At 47.5% G+C, this 17,602-nt stretch overlaps 1 protein-coding gene across 1 annotated transcript in view; it reads left to right on the forward strand.

Annotated features, from left to right (window-relative positions):
• The first annotated feature begins 10,948 nt into the window (after nt 1-10,948).
• The window catches only part of UBE3C (ubiquitin protein ligase E3C), a 66,555-nt gene continuing 59,901 nt past the window's right edge, over nt 10,949-17,602 (forward strand). Inside the window, exons 1-3 of the mRNA XM_023536737.1 lie at nt 10,949-11,074; nt 16,027-16,080; nt 17,288-17,362. Of these exons, the coding sequence (XP_023392505.1) occupies nt 10,949-11,074; nt 16,027-16,080; nt 17,288-17,362 (255 nt within the window). The remainder of the gene's footprint in view (nt 11,075-16,026; nt 16,081-17,287; nt 17,363-17,602) is intronic.

The raw sequence follows: 17,602 nt of genomic DNA on the forward strand, positions 1-17,602 counted from the left end.
CGTTTGCTCGTGTCGGGTCTCCCGGACCGAGGCGGAACCACCCCTGCCTCCCGGAAACGTGCTTCTCGTGCGAATCTAGGACTTTTTCTTCCCCCCGTAATGGTTGGTCATGTAATTACCCTTATAATTGTTTAGAATAAGGGTGGACGAACTAGAGTTACTCTGCACACACACGGCAAGCTCGTGGCAGGTCCCCAGCCCAGCGTCCGCGTCGCTTCCCTGGGGTCGGGCCGCCACTGCAGGCAGCAGCGCCCTGCCGGGGCCGGAGCCTGTTTATCACCGAGCAGCGCGTCTCTGGAGGAAAGGAGCTGTCTGTTGACCAGAATCTCGAGAGGAGAGTGAACATCTGGCTTTTCTTCCATGCAAAACGAGATTTTCCCTTTTTTCCTCCTTTATGTTGGGACGTAGACTTAACTGCAGTCGGCGTCACAGACGCTAAGTGTACATGGCTTAGGCCGTGTCCTCGGGAAGAGCCTGCGGAAAAGCTCCCTGTGCGGGTGGAGCTGAGGAAGGGAGGGGAGCGGGCCGGGGAGGGGTCTCCTCGCCTGGAGTCTGGCTTTAGCCCCAGCCCCCGGCGAGCTCTGCTGCACGCTGCCATCCCAGAGACGCCTCTTCCCGCGGTCAGGGGGCCGGCATTTTCACCCCCATGTTAGTCGCTGGCTGCGGGCTGCCCGTGGGTGAGGGTGGGAGCCTGGCCCCGCTGACCCTGCCGAGGCTGAGGGCAGGTCTCCCGAGAAGGTAGTAGGTAACCTGTAGCAGCTGGGGGATGGGTGACCGGCCTGGTGAGAGAACCTGGGCCGGGGTCCTGGTAGGTTCCGCCTGAAGGAGTTTTGCTTGTGAACAGGCCCCTGTGACCACCACTGCTTCCCAGCATTCCCTGGGCCCCTCCTGCTCCCTCCACTCCTCCCCAGAGAGGCTCCTGTTCCCAGCTCTGTTGCACCTACGTGCCTGGGGTCGCATGCATTTGTCCCTTTTTCGGATCTGGCTTCCTTAGCTCAGCATTCGGTCTAAGAGGCGGAACTCACCTGTCTCGTTTTGTTGCACTGTGTGTACATACCACAGTCGATCTGTTTTTTACGGGAATTTGTTTATGTCTTATGGTGGTTGTATACTCTCAAATGCTGAGTCATACGTGACACATGGGCCACAAGTGCACACTGCCAGTTTCTCTGCGTGGCATGCCCGTAGCGACCGAGGGTTTCAGTGGTTCCGTTTCCTTGCCAGCACTTAGTATTGTCAGTCTTTTTAATTTTGGCAATTCTGGGCATGTGGGTTCAGTGTAGTTTTGATTTTACCTCCTGACAACTAGGACGTTGAACACCTACATAGGCTCATTTTCCTAAATTCTCTTTGGCTGCAGCATAAGCCCTTTCTCTCGTTTAATACAAACAGAAAGTTACAGTGATCTCCCCCCACCCCCATGACTTAGAGTATGTGACAGTTTCCCTTCTTTCTTGAGCTCAGTGGAAAACTGACTAGTTGCCACATTTTGAATAAATACATCTTTTTTCCTAAAAAATATGCGAATATTTTTTGTTTCTTTCTAAAGGCTCTGTGTAGGCTCTGAAACATTTTAAGGGAAGGTTCTTGCTCTCATTCTAATCTTGTTGGGGAGATACGATTTCAACAATTACAAGTTAAATAACATTAGGGAATAATGGCTCCATCTGGATTTCCCTTGGGGCTGATTCCGGACAGGGTCTAGTTGGGGCTGGTTCTTGAAGGATGAGTCCGGTCAGCGTGGGTGAGAAACGGGAAGAGGACCCCAGCAGGTGGGAGGGTGGCCGTGGAGTAAGTATATACTTGATTCCATTGATTCTGAGTCACGGGTTTCCACTTTTCAGTATTTCTGAAATCAGGATACATCGCGGCGGCACGACATAGTATATTGGCAGTATTTTTTCCCCTTTCTTGGTAGTGCATAGAAGAATATCTTAGGGCTCATTTGGTCGCAAGTGTAGGAATTCACTGAAACTAGCGACTAGGCAAAAAGAAAGTGCATGGGAAGGAGCCGATGTGTCTCGCAGAACGGAAGGACACACATCCAGACAGCAAGCTGGTTGCCCCTGTCCCTGGGCCGTGCTGTCTCCATTCTCAGCTCTCGCGGGCTGGCTTTCTCCTCTCACCCGCGCTCGATCTTGGCTGCGGTGTGATTTCCCAGTTCAGGTGTCCAGTTGAGACAGTTGGATCTCAATTCCACGTCTCAGGAGAGGGAATCCGATGGGCCTGGGCAGGTGTCCACGGGATGAGCCGAGTCTGGGGCGGGGCTGGAGTCTTCGCTACAGGCTAGAGCAGCCTCGTGTGAGGGGTGGGGAGCCCCAGGCTCCGGGAGAGGTGCGCCCGGGTTCCTGGAGACGTGGGCAGGGATGTAGAACCGGCTGTTGGCTGCATGTGTGAAATTCGGGGGAGAAGTCTGGGTTAGGGGTGCAGGTGTGGGAGTTGTCAGCAGACTACCGGCTTGGAATGAAGTCACCTCGGGAGAAGGCATGGCGTTCAGGACAGGTGGGACTTGGGGGATCGCAACACTTAGGAGAATCCTCAGGAGACAACTGCAGGAAGGGCAGTGGCCACCACGTCCCGTGCTGCAGGGCAGGGTACCGGGAGGAGACAGACACTGACAACAGGGACACTGCGGTGACTTTGAGAGGAAATATTCCAGGGCAGTAGGAGCTGGAAGTCAGACTGCAGCACCCAGAGAAGATTGCATTCCGGGTCTGAGGCAGGTACGAGGTTTTGGGGGGACGGGAGAAATGAGCAAATCTAGAGGAGGGCGGGTTGCAGGCTTTCAGACTCCTGGCCGAGGCAGGAGTGGAAAACAGTCAGGCGTCAGTGAAGTGGGAACTGTTTTGAGAGTTAAAGGAAAGAAATGGATGTGGTGGATACAGAAAGGTTTATAGCTAGGAAGGAAATTAAAAATTTCTTTCTAATTTTCCATGGACGGGGTAAAAGCTGCGGTAGAAATAACATTTCTTTAATGTTTGTGCATTGCTTTTTCAAAAATTAACAGCCATTATTTTTTAGAGTATTTTTTTATTTTTAATTTTTAAATTTTTTAGAGTGCTTTTAGGTTTACAGAAAGTCAAGCAGACGCCGCAGAGGTCCCTCATCCCCTCTCCTCCCCTCGTTTCTCCGGCTGCTAGCGTGCCGCATCCGTGCGCTGCGTCCGTGCAGGTCATTTGTTACAATTCATGGACCAGTATCGACACATTAAGGTCCCTTCTTTGTGTCGTACTTGCCATGGGCTTTGATAAAAGTACAACGAGGCGCATCCACTGTTACAGTGTCGCACAGAATAGTTTATTGCCCTGGAAGTCGCCTGCGATTTACCTGTCTCTCCTGTCCCTCCTCCCTGTTACCCCCCATTCTTGCCCCTGGCAACCACTGACCTTCTTACCATCGCCACAGTTTTGTCTTTTCTAGAATGTCATGCCGTTGGAATCCTACAGCGTGTGGCCTTTTCAGATGGGCTTCTTTCACGTAGTAACACGTGTTTAAGATTCCTCCGTGTCTTCTCATGGTTCGATAGCTCATTTATTTTGCTTTTTTATTAACAGATCTACTTTTTTAGAGCAGTCTTAGGTTTACAGGATTTGACTGGCAAGTGCAGTTCTCACACACCTCATCTCCCCAGCACACTGCTTTATCATTTAAATCTCCACTCAGTGTGGTGCATATGTTGCAATCGGTGGGCCCATGTTGTTACATTATCATTAACTAAGCCCGTAGTTTGTATGAGGGATCACTGGTGTACGTTCTGTGGGTTTTGTGTCAGGTGGACTTCTTTTACTTAGGAATATGCTTTTATGATTGCTCCATGTCTTTTATGACTTGATAGTGTTTTTTTTTAATCGCTAAGTGACAGTCTGCTCTCTGGATGGACCAGTGGATTCATCCATCTCTTGCTGAAGGACATCTTAGTTCTGCATGAAGCGGCTTAGTTCTGCATGCTTAGTTCTGCATGAAGCTGCCAAACTGTCCTCCAGAGCAGCTGCCCCGTGCCGCGTCCCCGTCAGCAGTGGGTGAGCTGCTGCTGCCCCGCGTCCTCGCCAGCACTTGGTGGTGTCTGTGTTCGGATTTTGGCTGTTCCAACAGGGGCGTGGTGGTGTCTCATTGTTTTAGTTTGCGTTTCCCTGCGACATATGTGAAGCATCTTCCATATGATTGCCTCTGTCTTACTTGGTGAGGTGTCTGTTCAGGTCTTTTGCCCACGTTTTAATTGCATTGGTTTTCTTATTGTTGCATTTTCAGAGTTTGCATATATTTTTAATATATTTGTCTATATTGTGCGTATCTATAAGTCCTTTATCAGATATGTCTTTTGCAAATATTTTCCTGGTTTCTAACTCGTCTTTCCATTCTCTTAACAATGTCTTGCAGAACAGGTTTTTAATTCTAATGAAATCCAGTTTTATCAATTTTTTCTTTCACATATTATGCTTTTGATGTGTCTAAAAAGTCATTGCTAAACCCAGGGTCACCCAGTTTTTCTTCCGTGTTATCTTTTAGTAGTTTTATAGTTAGTTTCATATTTTACATTTAGGCCTCTGGTCCATTTTAACTTCATTTTTGTCTGTGTCTAGTTTGTTTTTTTGCATGTGGATGTCTAGTTGTTCCGACATGTTTTGTCGAAGAGCCAGCCTTTCTTTATTGAACTGACCTTGCTCCTTTGTCAGAGACCAGCTGGCTGTGTTTTTGTGGGTCTGTGTCCGGACTCTGTGCTGTTGCATTGGTCTGCTCTGTGTTTCGTTGAGTTTTGGCCAGTGCCACACTGCGATTTCTGCAGGTTTAGAGTAAGCCTTGACGTCCTCCGACCGTGTTCTTTCCTTCCATCGTTGTGTTGGCTAGCCCGGGGTCGCGCCTCTCCGTGTAAACCTTAGATCAGTTTGTTGGTACCCACAGCTGACTCGCAGGGTTTTGACTGGGACTGTGCTGACTCTGGATTAAACTCGGAAGAGTTGCCAATCTTGCCAATCTTGATGGCATTGAGTCTTCCTGTCCCGTGGGCTCTGTTCATTCGTTTAGCTCTTTGAGTGCGTCCGCCAGACTTGCGCAGTTTTCCGTGGACAGAGCTGATACGTAGTTAGATTTAGACCTAAGTAGTTGATTTTTTGGTACTGATATAAATGATGTCTTTCATGTCAAATTCCGGCTGTTCATTGCTGGTATGTAGGAAAGCAGCTGCCTTTTGTTCTGTACTTATCCTTTTACCAGTTTCTCCCTGTCTCCTGCCCGCCCCGCGCCCCCAGGCCCGACAGCGCCCTTCTACCCCCTGGTTCGAGGCGTTCGGCCGTCCTTCGCATCCCCCACGGAAGTGCTGCCGTGCGGCGTCCGTCTGTCTCCGTCCGGCTCCTCTGAGTCGGGTCTGCCGCCGGCTCCTGCGTGCTGGCCTGGGTTCTTGCTCCCGTTTACGTGTGAACACTGTTGCCACAACTTAGGAGGAACAGCACGGGCACAGGTGTCCACCCACGGAGAAGCGACAGTCACCTACAGAGTGTGTGATGCGGCCAGAGTGGGGGAGGGAGAAGAGAAGGCGAGGGGGCACAGGGAGTCGGGCCGGGACGTCCGGGGCATCGGCGCACCGCCGAAGGGTCGCAGACAGCGAGGTGGCCCTGAGCAGCTCGGGTTTCAGGGTGAGTGTGGGACGGGAGGGGTGACGGGAGCCTAAACGGGGTGCAGCGGGGTTCGGGAGACGTGGTGCAGTCTGCGATGAGGGTCTCTTCAGGTGTCTGTCAGGGGTGACTGGACTGGACAGCGGCTCCGTGGACCAGGGCGATGTTAAAGTCCTGGAGACGTGTTCAGTTTGAGGTGCTCAGGGCTGCTCAGTGGGCAGGCGGAGGCGCCGGTCTGGAGCTTTGGGTGGAGACTGGTAGGGAGGCCATCGGTCCATCCGTGAGTCGTACATGGGACTGTGAGGTGTGCCGGAGCCCTCGAGGGAAAGTGTTCTAGAGGACGCGGCTCAGGACGAAACGGAGGGATGATGACAGTCACAGAGGCGCGCAGAGCTGCCGTGCAGCCAGGACGCGGTGAGCAGAAAGCCGTCGTGCGTGGTGTCGCCTGACAGCAGTGTTTCCTGGGAGTGAGCAGAGGCAGCGCCGGGTGGGCAGGGTTTTGGGGGGACCTCACCCCTTGGTACCGATGTGCGGCTTTGTTTGCCGTGGCCGTGACTGTATCCTGTGGACTGACTATGAGACACTTAAACTCTGGGTTACCCCAAAATCGAGGTCCCAACTGTTCAGTCGACTTTCTAAAGTTAAAGTTTGTTTTGTTTTTGAAAATAATATCTGCTCATCGGGATCAGTATCTTTCCAGCCAGTGATTCATGCTCGTCTTTTAGGATGTGTCGCAGAAGGAAGTTGAGTTGCTCGGTCAGAGTCTCACATGGTGAAGGGGAAACTTTGTTCCGTAGAAAAGTGCTGCCGACTTGCGTTTCCTGCGGGGCGGTCGCGGGCTGCTTTTGCGGGGCTGGCCGGGAGCTGGCGCGCTCCCTGTCCGGCGGGCTGTGCCCTCTCCTCGCTCGCTCGCTGGGCTCCACAGCCGCTGTCCTCGGTGCGGCCCCTCCCGAGGCACTTGCTTGTGTGCGTGTCGCTTCTGGACTCTTGTCCTGGGAGGCGGAGGCATCAGTGTCCCGTGGAGAAGAAATTGGGCCCGGAAGAGTCCAGACCATTTGGTGACAACCACGGAGCCCAAGGTCTTGAGCCGCAGGCTGTTCCTGTGATCCGCTGGGGCGTGTGGCCACCCTTGTGCGTCTCCGGCTGCGGTGACACCCCCCCTTCCCGCGCGCCTGTGGGCGCCGAGGAGGGAGCTCCAGCCGCTCTGCTGCCCCTGAGTTTGCTCTCTCCGCGCTCTCCCATGTTTCGGATCGTTAGTAAACCCCAGCGAGTTGGCAAGCAGCGCGGTTCATCTCATGTCCTTACCGCAAAACACGAGATGCTAAAAAGTATGATTGGAACTGGAAAAAACGCTCACCGCCATAACTGTCTCGCCCAGGCATCTCCCTTCTCCCCATCTCGTGATGCAAAAGTCATGATCCTTCATCGTGAGAAAGGCACACTGCACATTCACTAATCTTTGTTCTAATGATGTCTCCTCCAGTCTCCAGTCAGCGGCCTTGAAAAAAATTATAAAAACTGGGATCCTTCTAAAGGGCATGAAACGGAGCCTTTCACTGTGACTCCCAGCCTCCTCCCTGTCACCGGTGTCCTCAGGGTCTGCTCAGGACTCGTCTAAACAGAAACCTACGCCCCCTTTTTAAGTAAAAGAGAGAGAACACACCTTCCTTCTATTTTAATAATGATTCGTACTAGCACCTACTACTAGTAACGACATTACTGGATCTGTGTAACTTTCATAGATGTATAATATTCTACTACCTGGTTTGTATCATGGAGCCACTTTCCCGTTGATGGATATGTCTACATATACATACATATATATGTTATTTCCAGGATTTTTGCTATTAAAATAGTTTCATACTTGCTGTACAAATCTGATGTAAGAAAAGGAAGTCTTTTATTACAATGGGATTTAAACTATTGCATTTTGCTTTGGATACTTTATGTTAAAACAAGCTCTTTTCTGATTATAAAGTAATATTTATTATAGAAAACTTAAAATATACCGAAATATATCAAGAAAAATGACCTATTTGGAACCCTACCCACCACTTAGAAAGTTAATTTTTCTAGCCTTTTAAAATATATTTCTTGAATTGGGAATCATTGTACATTGTTTTATGAATATGATTTTTACTAATTACTGCATTTTGACACACCTTTAAAAGTTTTTTTGCATGTATGTGGAGTTGTTCTTATATTTTCATAGAGGTTCTTTTTTCTTATAGGTCTGCAAAAGGAAACATCCACAAATCGTAGGTTGTGCATTATTCACAAATAATATTTTTCCTGATTTTTACCATTGTAATTAACTCAAAGGGAAGTGTTTCGAATATTTGAATTGTGAAAGCTGTTAGTATTACGTTAGTGCTTGAGAGTGGGAAATACTAACTTGAAACAGATGTTAAACTGATTATCCTTTTTACCTTGGTAAATGCAGTAAATTGCTAATGAAAATAACCCACATAGATGAATCAATGGAAACCTTAGTTGTTGGATTTTTTTGATCAAAATATCAATAAACATGCTAAATTTCTTTTTTATTAATGGTTATCAGTCAACTTGAGTATTTGGTTTTACGGAAATTGTTATGTTATGTAAATTTCCTTTAATGTATACTCAGATTTTTTACCATAAATATTTTGTTGTGATGGTTAATGAAATCTGATTTAAACTATATATCTTTTGAGCCACGCTTCTCTTGCTCAGGCCACTTCCACGTTTGGAAGTATACTTTCCCTTCTAATAAAGCTTTGCTTTTCTGCTTTAAAAAAAAAACTATACATGATTGATTTTTTTAACAATTTCATTTTGTTACCATTAGATTTATTTGCACGAAGAAAGTATTTTTTCTTTTAAAAACATCTGCGTTAATGGTATTTGTGAAGTTTGGTCATATTTAATTTTCAGAGGAGATAAGATAATGTGCCTAAAGTTCACAGATCGAATAGAGAAGTTTGCTGTAATTTCCTATTGTTTACATACTGGTGGATAGGGTTCGTGTCACAGCTGTGGAGGTGAGCGGTCAGGGTTGAAAGTAGCATGTGTGTGCTGCAGAACAATAGGCTTAGTCATTCCAAAAACATGTGGTTAGTGTGTTTATGAAACTACTACTAGGCATCCCTAACTTTTCTGGGCCTGTAGAATTTAAAAGGTAAGATGTTTTCAAGTATAATAAATTGAAACCAGAAACTTGTTAAGAATCAAAATCTGAATGTGCTTTTTGCTGGTACCTTATTGTTCGTTTCCTCTCAGGCACTTAATTACGAACTTATTCTTAGTTAAGTTGAGCTATTTTAAAAACTTTACATTCTCATGTAGTTTCATTAGTTTATTCTAAAAAGTAAGGAAGTATTACATGTACATGGATGATAATTCGAGCAGTAGAAATAAAGATTCAAATAAAATAATAAAAGTCTCCCTACCTTCCACCCCACCTACACTCCCGAAACCCCTGACCCTCCTGGTCAGACTGTCACCGGCTCTCCACGGTCCCGTCCAAGCTGTTTTCCGCGCGCGTGCAGAGTCGTCGAGGCCTGTGTCCCTCCTGCCGTGCAGACACCCGTGAGAGCGCATTAACCAGCCTGGGTCCTGCTCCCCCCCGGCAGCACATCTCGGAGGTAGACCCGGATCAGGACAGGCGGACCTGCCGCATTCTCGTAGGAAGCTCCACGTCACTCCACGTGACGAATGTTCCAGAACTTATCCAGCTGTCACGCGTTTAATGGCCATTCAGGTGATTTAAAACGACACTGCATGCCCTCGCATGAGTGCCTAGAACCTGTGTCGGTTAAATTTCCAGAAGTGCTGGGTCCAAGGCTGTGTGCATTGTGCGTGTTGACAGACACGTCCTGACTGCCCCCAAGGCTCTGCCAGCTGTGACAGTAGCTGCTGGCTCTTGTCAGCCGCCCTGAGCTGCAGGTGACCAAGTCCGTGGGCCCCAGCCCGTTGCAGTGCGTTTCCTTGCATTTTTTCCTCACGTGAGTAAACATAAAGTTCTTAGGTGTAAAAGATATTTTTTTTTATTTTCCTATCCACTGTTTATGTAGCTTTTGCTAATTTTTCTGTTAATCTTTTTAAATTATTATTGAGAGCTTTTACAAATAATTGGTTTTGCAGTGTTATGAATATTTATTCCTACTTTGTCACTTTTTAAAACCTTCGTTATGATATTTTCTTGTGTAAAAAGTTTTAATTTTTATGTAGTCAAATTTATCATTGTTAAATAACTTCAGGGCTTAAATAACTTAATGACAAACAGTAACATAGACTTAACATGTGATCTTTCTCATAGAAAGTCTTCCTACACATTGAGTTTCTTTATTCCCCTATCATCATCACGTTTTTATGGCGCTGTGCGTGTATGAAAGTCAGGTTTGTCGGGAATCTGCTCTGATGTGAAGACTGGGGACACAGCGTCATTTCTTTAGGCCGCTCTGTTCCCGTGCTCCTTATTGAATAATATGCTTTTCTTTATACATCTGAGGTGCCATCCTTATCACTTGCCTTTCTCCGTTTCTATTTGCGTCTCCCTGGAGACTCTCTGATATTGACCTATTTGACCTCGTTAGTGTAGGTCAGTGTTTGTCCCAAAGTATTGTGTGTGACGATTTAGGTGATATACGAAGGAACATTTAAAAAGCTTAGTTCTTATTTGATGTCCAATATAAATTTAAATTAGGACATCTAACCTGTGATTTCCCCGAGGCACTCGTTCGCTCCTTCGTGGTGAGGTTAGAGTAGGGAGCTTCGTGGCCAGGCTTGCATGGTCGGCTTTCAGCGGTGGCAGTTTGGGGGTGCATGCACAGCACGGACCACATCTGCGGTCCCAGTCCAGATCACTGGTGTGGATTCCTGTATGCCGAGTCGCCCATGTGTTACTGTAGGTTTGTTTGTTTTTGTTAGCAGCATCGTTAAATTTCACTTTCAGACGTGGACAGTTGTTTGCTAGTGTGAGCCACTTGTAGGTATTCGTCATTCGAATTAGGACCACGCCTCTTCCTTTATTTTTGCCACTTGACTGCCGGCCGACATGGATTAGGGGTTAAAGAAAAAGTGTCGTTTTTAAGCCTAAAGGCGACAATCGTCTTATAAACTAAAATCCTAAGGATAATTATGATTGTTGTCACTTGTCTCCGTGGACAATAGGGACATATACCTACTGGAACCAGCTTTTAGTCTCGTAAACTTAACTGGCTGCATAGAAAACAAATCAAAAAATGTGATGGAGATTTGGAATTTGGCCTTGCATGGACTAGCGGAGGGAAGCCATCCCGTTTTGAGCCACGTTCCAGTGTGAACCATCGCTCTGACGCTGTGTTTTGAAAGCGTAAGGCATGCCGCCCCAAACCTGGTACACTTTTGAGAACGGACTGGAAAGACTTCTGAACAGCCTGAAATTAAGTGTGACAGGGAATCAAAATGGAGACGCCGAGAAGGCCGCCGAGGTGTCGGATCTGATTGCAAGGCCCGGAGCTGCCGATTGGCCAAGCGGTGATTGGTGACAAAGCAGATAACATAATCGGGAAGGGCCCCTTGTGGATTGGTCCCTCGTCCACTTGTAGGGAGGGCCAGCCGCATGGCGTGGCCGTTCGTCCCCCGGGAAGATGGGCTTGCGGCTGCTCACCGCCAGGTGGGGGCCGCTGGGCCTCTGGCCCCGCTCACCCTCTGCTCTTTGTCAGCCGTGAGCCGAACCAAGTAGTCCGCGAGGACGTTTTCTGCTCTACCCATAACCTAGAGGGCATCTTTTAAATCCGTTGATGGCTCCATGACAAACAAGAACAGAGACTTAACACGGGAGGAGCAGGGTGATACACAACGCTCTGGGGGTTCGGGGAGGGGGTCTGACCCAGTGTGGTCCAGCACCGTGCCTGAAAGGCGGTCTCGTGCATCTCAGGAGCGCAGGCGTGTTTAAGAGAGGGCCTGACGAGTGTCAGGCCGTCCCTCCTGTTACAGGCAGGTGACTTCATTCTCTGGCAGCAGATGTGGACAGTTCTCCCCATTCTGAAAGCTGGTTGACTATTACTTCAGGAAGAGTGTCCCATCTTTGTGGAGTCAACCTTTCACTTGGGCACAATGCTAAATGTCAGGATTATGAAGAGGAATAAGACGCAGACTTTATTCTTAAGGAACTCGTAATTCAGCGAAGGAGAAACATACGATTAAAGTCGCATTTACTCTCAGCTCTTCTGTCCAGGTGCACTAAGATTTTAAAAAGTGTCTCTCTCAGACACCGTGTCATACCTGTAGGTGATAGACCCCGAGAGGCTGCGTCGGGCACGCACATACAGACCCGAGGGGCATCTCACGCTGTCAAGCCTGCGTGGTTTGAGCTGGGCGTGCCGGCCGGCCCCCTCGATGTCCCTTCCGTCTGGGTGTGGGCCCCGCAGTGCCACTGGCTGCTCATTGCAGGCAGCAGCTTCCTGTCATTCAGCACATGTAGTCACACCTCCTTTCTAGAGTGACGTCTCACTTGGCATCTACATGTCTGTTGGTCATTCACTGCTTGCTGTTTTCACCAAGGTACTTCAGGTAGCGTTTTCCTACCTTCTGCTCTGCGGGCTAGGCAGGCACTCCTCCAAAGTAATCACGTCCGCACTACCGCTCTGGCGAGTGACCTCCTGCAGCATTTTGGTGGCCGTGTCTTTGTAGGTGATACCCGTTTTGGCCTCCCTGATTTGCCCGGTGCAGATAGTCATTTTTGCTTGTCATGAACTCGTGGATGGCTGTCATGCGTGCAGGGCAGTCCGTTTACATTAGCGAGCTCGCTAGTCCACCTTGTGGAGGACAGGGCGTGGTGGCGGTCCTCTAGGGAGAGGTTTACGGAAGAGGTGGCAATGGAGCCAAGTGTTGCCCGAGCTGAGTGGGTGCTCGCTAGGCGCGTGTTGGTGTCAGGAGGGCAGGCCAGGCTGGGCAGCAGGAGCGGGGCCCGTGAGACTTGAAGGAAGGTCGGCGGGAACCATGTGCTTGAGCACTTCCGGAAGAGGCGTCGTCGGGAAAAGGAGGCGGCGGGGCTGTGACCCCGCGTCCCTGTGCTCAGGCTGTGTGCGCCCCTGACCCTTCAGAGTGCATTGGTGCTTCTCAGGCGAGGGTCCCGGCGGGCCGCCTGGAGCAGGGGGCGGGGGCGGGGTGCGGGCTCCGTCAGTGTGCGGCCCTTCGATCGTCGCGCTTCCGGAAGAGACGGTTCTTGTCTTTGGGGCTCCGTGATCTTTTAGGAAATGATGTTAGATTACATCGCAGCCTTTTATTTGTTCTAAGGGTTGGCACCCTGTGTGAGGCGATGCAGGCAGAGAAATGGGGACCCGGAAGGAGTGTAGCTGAAGCGATGGGTGACTTCAACTCTAAATTTCATTCTCTCCGTCTTCCGTTTTATTGCCCGTTGCCCTACTGTCCGTCCCGGAGATGGCTCAGTGTCATTGTCCCTTCCCTTCCCTCCCATGTCGTCTTGTTGCACGGTCCGCGTGGCGAGAGGGAGCTAGCGTTCTCAGATGGACCTCGGACTCCGGCCTCTGACCTCCTACACGGGGAGGGGCCACGTTGGGGTTCAGCCCGCCTCTCCCCCAGCCCCTGCTTTCTTCCCCAGTGTCATGGCCGCCTCTCTCCCTCTGCTGGGACGCTTTCCCGTTCGGTCATCTGGCTGAACTCAGCCCTCCGAGACCTCCTTCGAGTGCACCTTTCCTCTGAATGTTCTCCGAGTCGAGCAGAGCACCTGTTCTCTCTCCATGCCGGCTTTCACCCTGTGGCCTCCCGTAGGCCAAGAACCATGTCCGTCTTACTTAGGCTTATTGCTAGTGTCTAGGGTCACGTCTGCCCGCAGGAGTTACTCGGTAAATAGGCTGCTTTTTCTCCCTCTAGACCATGAGCTCCTTGGGAACACATGCTTTATTACATTAAAAATATCTAGTGCCTACCATGCATGATACATGATTCCATAAGTGTTGAATGGATAATAGATGCACCTCCTGCGCCTCATCCGATGTCTTGAACAGCCGTTCTCTGAGATGGGAACCGAGGGAAGGAGCCGTGGATCTGTCTGGAGTGGGTTCCAGGTCAAGTCTGCAAACAGACAGCTTACGCGGTGGGCGGGCCTCGATCACGTGCTCTGTCTCGCCTTTCTTTCTGTGCTGAGCTGACTTTTTGATCGCTCGGTGCACCTTCTCTGGACACTCAGGTTCCTGTGTTTCTCTGGCCCCCTGCGCCTGTGCTCTCTGAGCCCGTGCCAGACTTTTGGTGATCGGAATTTTCTGTGGCTTCCTCCTCCCACCAGCCTCCTTTCCGATATACCTGCCAGGTTCCTTATAGATGATGGAGACCAAAGGTGGTTTTAAATTCTCAAAGTGTAAAGTAATGTGCTCACACGTCAGGTTCTTTTTCAGAGTGAATAGCACACCGCTTAAGGGCTCAGGCTTCCAGGCCTTTCTGGGTTCAGATCTTGAACTTGCTTTTGAAAAGCACTTTTCTCATCTGCGAACAGGACAGATAGCAGTACTTACTTCATAGGGTTGTTCTCAGGGATACGTGGATCAGCGAAACCCAAGGGCCTGGAACGTGGCATAGCACATGGAGCGAGCCCTCAGCCCGTGGATGTGCCCCGGGTGTCGCACACGGGTGCGAGTGCACAGCGCGCGGGTGTAGACAGATCAGGGCTGGCTGCCGCCGCTGTTCCTGGAGCCGACTTTCTCATGCGACTGACTCGACATGAGAGGTTGGGTGACCTCATCCTTAGACCTTTCTCATTTTTCTGTAAAATAGCTAAGCAGCATGAGTGCTCTCTGAAAGGCCTTGACACTTTATCAATGCAATTTCATTGTCGAAATCAGCTGTCGGGGTGTTTGTGGGTGTGTGGATGCGGTACTTCGTATTTCCTGGCTGTGCTTATTATTTTTGAAATGAGCTCTCTGTCAGGCTTCTAACTCGGAGTAGAATTTCTAAGAAACTTTAGTAGTTGGTTATAATCCAATTATGCTTAGTGCTTATTTTGATTTTAAAATATTGCAACTATTATGGTTATTCCTTCTCTTAGAATGCTTTGTTTTGCTTAAAGGAAATGTTCATTTGTGGATTTTGTAAATATTTATTGAATACCTACATGTGCCAGGCGTTGAAGCAGATGACAGGGACATGATAGGAAGAAACATGAAGTCCTCAAACCCGTGGGACTTTTAGATTAGTGATGACTAAGCTTATCTGTGTGTTGAAGTAAATTAGTGATTTTGGCCAGCATGTACCTTTTTGTCCCCAGGTAAAATGTTTGTTTAATTTCAGACATTAAGTATTTTCTTTCATAGTTGTAACAGTGTATACCATTTTAGGAAATCTGATCTTTAGCTGTAACCGAATAATGAATGCATATTAAATCTGGACAAATGGAGATAGAAGGAAAAGAAATTATAGATCTAAACATACCAGTTCTATTCGTAAAGATAATGACCAGACATGTCTTTATTTTTATCTGTAAGCACTCCATAATCCTGAACATTATAATTTTGCATTTTTTACTTTAGATTTTTCCTTCCCCCCACCTCCTTTTAATTAATTAAGTTTAAAACAAAATATTTTCTGACTTTGGACATGTGGTAAAGGATTTTTATTTGAAATTCAAGAAATGAACTTTTCTACAGTGGAAAATGTCTGGAGATTATATCTCTTTGGCTTTAAATTTTGTCAGTGAGAAATGTTTCCTTCCATGCATCATGTGTTCCTTCACATTTTAAACTGATAATTACTTGCTTTTTAACATTCTTCTGGTGGGGCGTATGTTTTTGTTAAAAAATTTAAGTTTATTAATTTTTCTAACAATTCATATGTAATGTCTTGGACTTTTAATTTTATTTTGTATTAAATTTGCTCCGACGCTGTAGACTGGAACAGTTTTGCGGGGAGGAGGGTTGTCTTTTAATTATTTTTATTTTACTTGAAATGTTTAACCTTCCCATTTATTATTTAGTTCCTTCTACATACCAAGTAACTTTGTTCACACTTTAGTTTTATTTAGAATGAAAAAAAAAATTTTTAAATTTGGTAACAGTAAAGAAATTGATTTTTCATTGAAATTTCTATTGAGATGATTATAGACTCATGCGTCTGTCAGCAATAACACGACCTCTTGCTCAGGGTGCCCACCTCCCCCGAGGGCTGTCCTTTGCAAAGCCGTGGTCCATTATCACAGCCAGTGTTGGCCTTAGCCCAGTGCCCGGCTTCTTTGCATCTCCTCAGCTTTACCTGAAGTCACTTCGTGTGTGAGTTCTTAGGAATCTCCTGAAAGACCAACTCTAACTGGATCTGTGACCTTGGACAACCATGTAACCTCTTGTGCCTCAGACTGCCCGTTGAGTCAGAAAATTTGATGGGATGGTCTTTAGAATCCTTTTTGGGTCAAAACATTCTGTAATTTTTTATATCTCTTCGTGTTTAGGAAGAAAAGGCTTCTCTTTTACATCGTACTCAGGAAGAAAGAAGAAAGAGAGAGGTAAAAACAGTTTTGTCATATTCTCTAGATGAGCGTCGCCCATAGCATTTAAATAAGCCTTGGTTTTACTGTTTTATGTAGATATGTGTATGTTGCGTATGATGTAATGTATGTAGATTCATGTACATAAAATATTAAGCTTTAGACTATTTTCTGGATTTGTTGGATTTTACAGTAAGTCATTTATTCTGGAACCAGTGTAGAAAAAATGGGCTACATGGCAGTCTCCAGAATAGGTGGCATTCATAAAAACATGTGAAACAGTGTCACATGGTAAGATGGAGTCCAGATCGTAGGGTCGCTCCTGAGTTTGAATTCTCTCTTACATTTTTCAGCATTATTTAATCTTTACGGAAATTTCCGTTTCTGCATCTTTAAAACAAGAGTAATACTTACATGTAAGGCCATTGTACAAGTGCGTGCGACATGTCTCAGGGCTGGCACGTAGTAGGCTCTCAAGCAGTGGTAGCTGCAGTGGTTATAATGATGAAGATGAATGTATATTTTTGCTTGGTCACTGAAGACAGTCCCAAGTCAATAAAAATTGGAGTTTTCTGCTTCGAAACAAGAAAGTGACCTTTAAAATAGATGTTTGGGGTGCCTTTAGTCTTTTTAAATTTAAAACTCAAACTTACAAATAATCTTACCGTGTCAGTGGGATTGTGAAATGGTGTAGCCATGCCGGAAAATAGCCAGGCGGTTCCTCAGATGTTAATTATCCAAGAGAAATGGAAACCGTCTGTCCACGCAAAACCTGGAGCGTGCGCGTCCACGCAGCGTAGTTCCCAATGGCCCGCGTGTTCATGAGCTAAATAAACGGGGAAACAAAACGCGGGTCACCCGCACAGTGGGGCGGGAAGCGGCCATGAACAGGAGCGAAGGACAGACACATGACATGATGTGGAGGAGCTTTAAAACCATCCTGCCGAGGGGGAGGAGCCGCGTGTCCTGTGACTGTCACACGAAGTGTCCGGAGCAGGTGGTTCTGTGCGGGCAGAAAACTGAACCGCTGTCGGGGGCAGGGGGCGTTCCGAAGACGCGTGGTGGGGGCACCGCGCAGGGCGAGTGTCGTGGAAACTGGTGAACGGTGCACTTCACAGTGAACGTTGTGGTGTGTGAACTATACACTAGTGATTTTCTAAAAGTCTTTACTATCTGAATGTCATTTTCATGGGTTCTGACTGTTTTCTCCTCTGTCCGTTTTTAGGAAGAAAGGCGAAGATTGAAAAATGCAATAATTATCCAGTCATTTATTCGAGGCTATCGAGACAGGAAACAGCAAGTAAGTTTATTAGCTGAGAAGAGATTAGAAAGGCACGTGAGAGCTTATTTTAAGTTATAGCCTTGGACTCTTCCAAGTGGGACCCATTTTGTATGTATTTTCGTACACCTGTTTAGTGAAAGTTAATGTTGATAATAGTATTCCCTCCAGTAATTAATTTTATTACTGTATATTTACGTGAAAATTCATAGGCGAGTTTGAGGTTATTTTTAAACAACACAGTACAAACGTAGGCCAAAC

Source organism: Pteropus vampyrus, unplaced genomic scaffold (assembly GCF_000151845.1).
Source record: "Pteropus vampyrus isolate Shadow unplaced genomic scaffold, Pvam_2.0 Scaffold168, whole genome shotgun sequence".
In the NCBI taxonomy this organism is placed as follows: domain Eukaryota; kingdom Metazoa; phylum Chordata; class Mammalia; order Chiroptera; family Pteropodidae; genus Pteropus; species Pteropus vampyrus.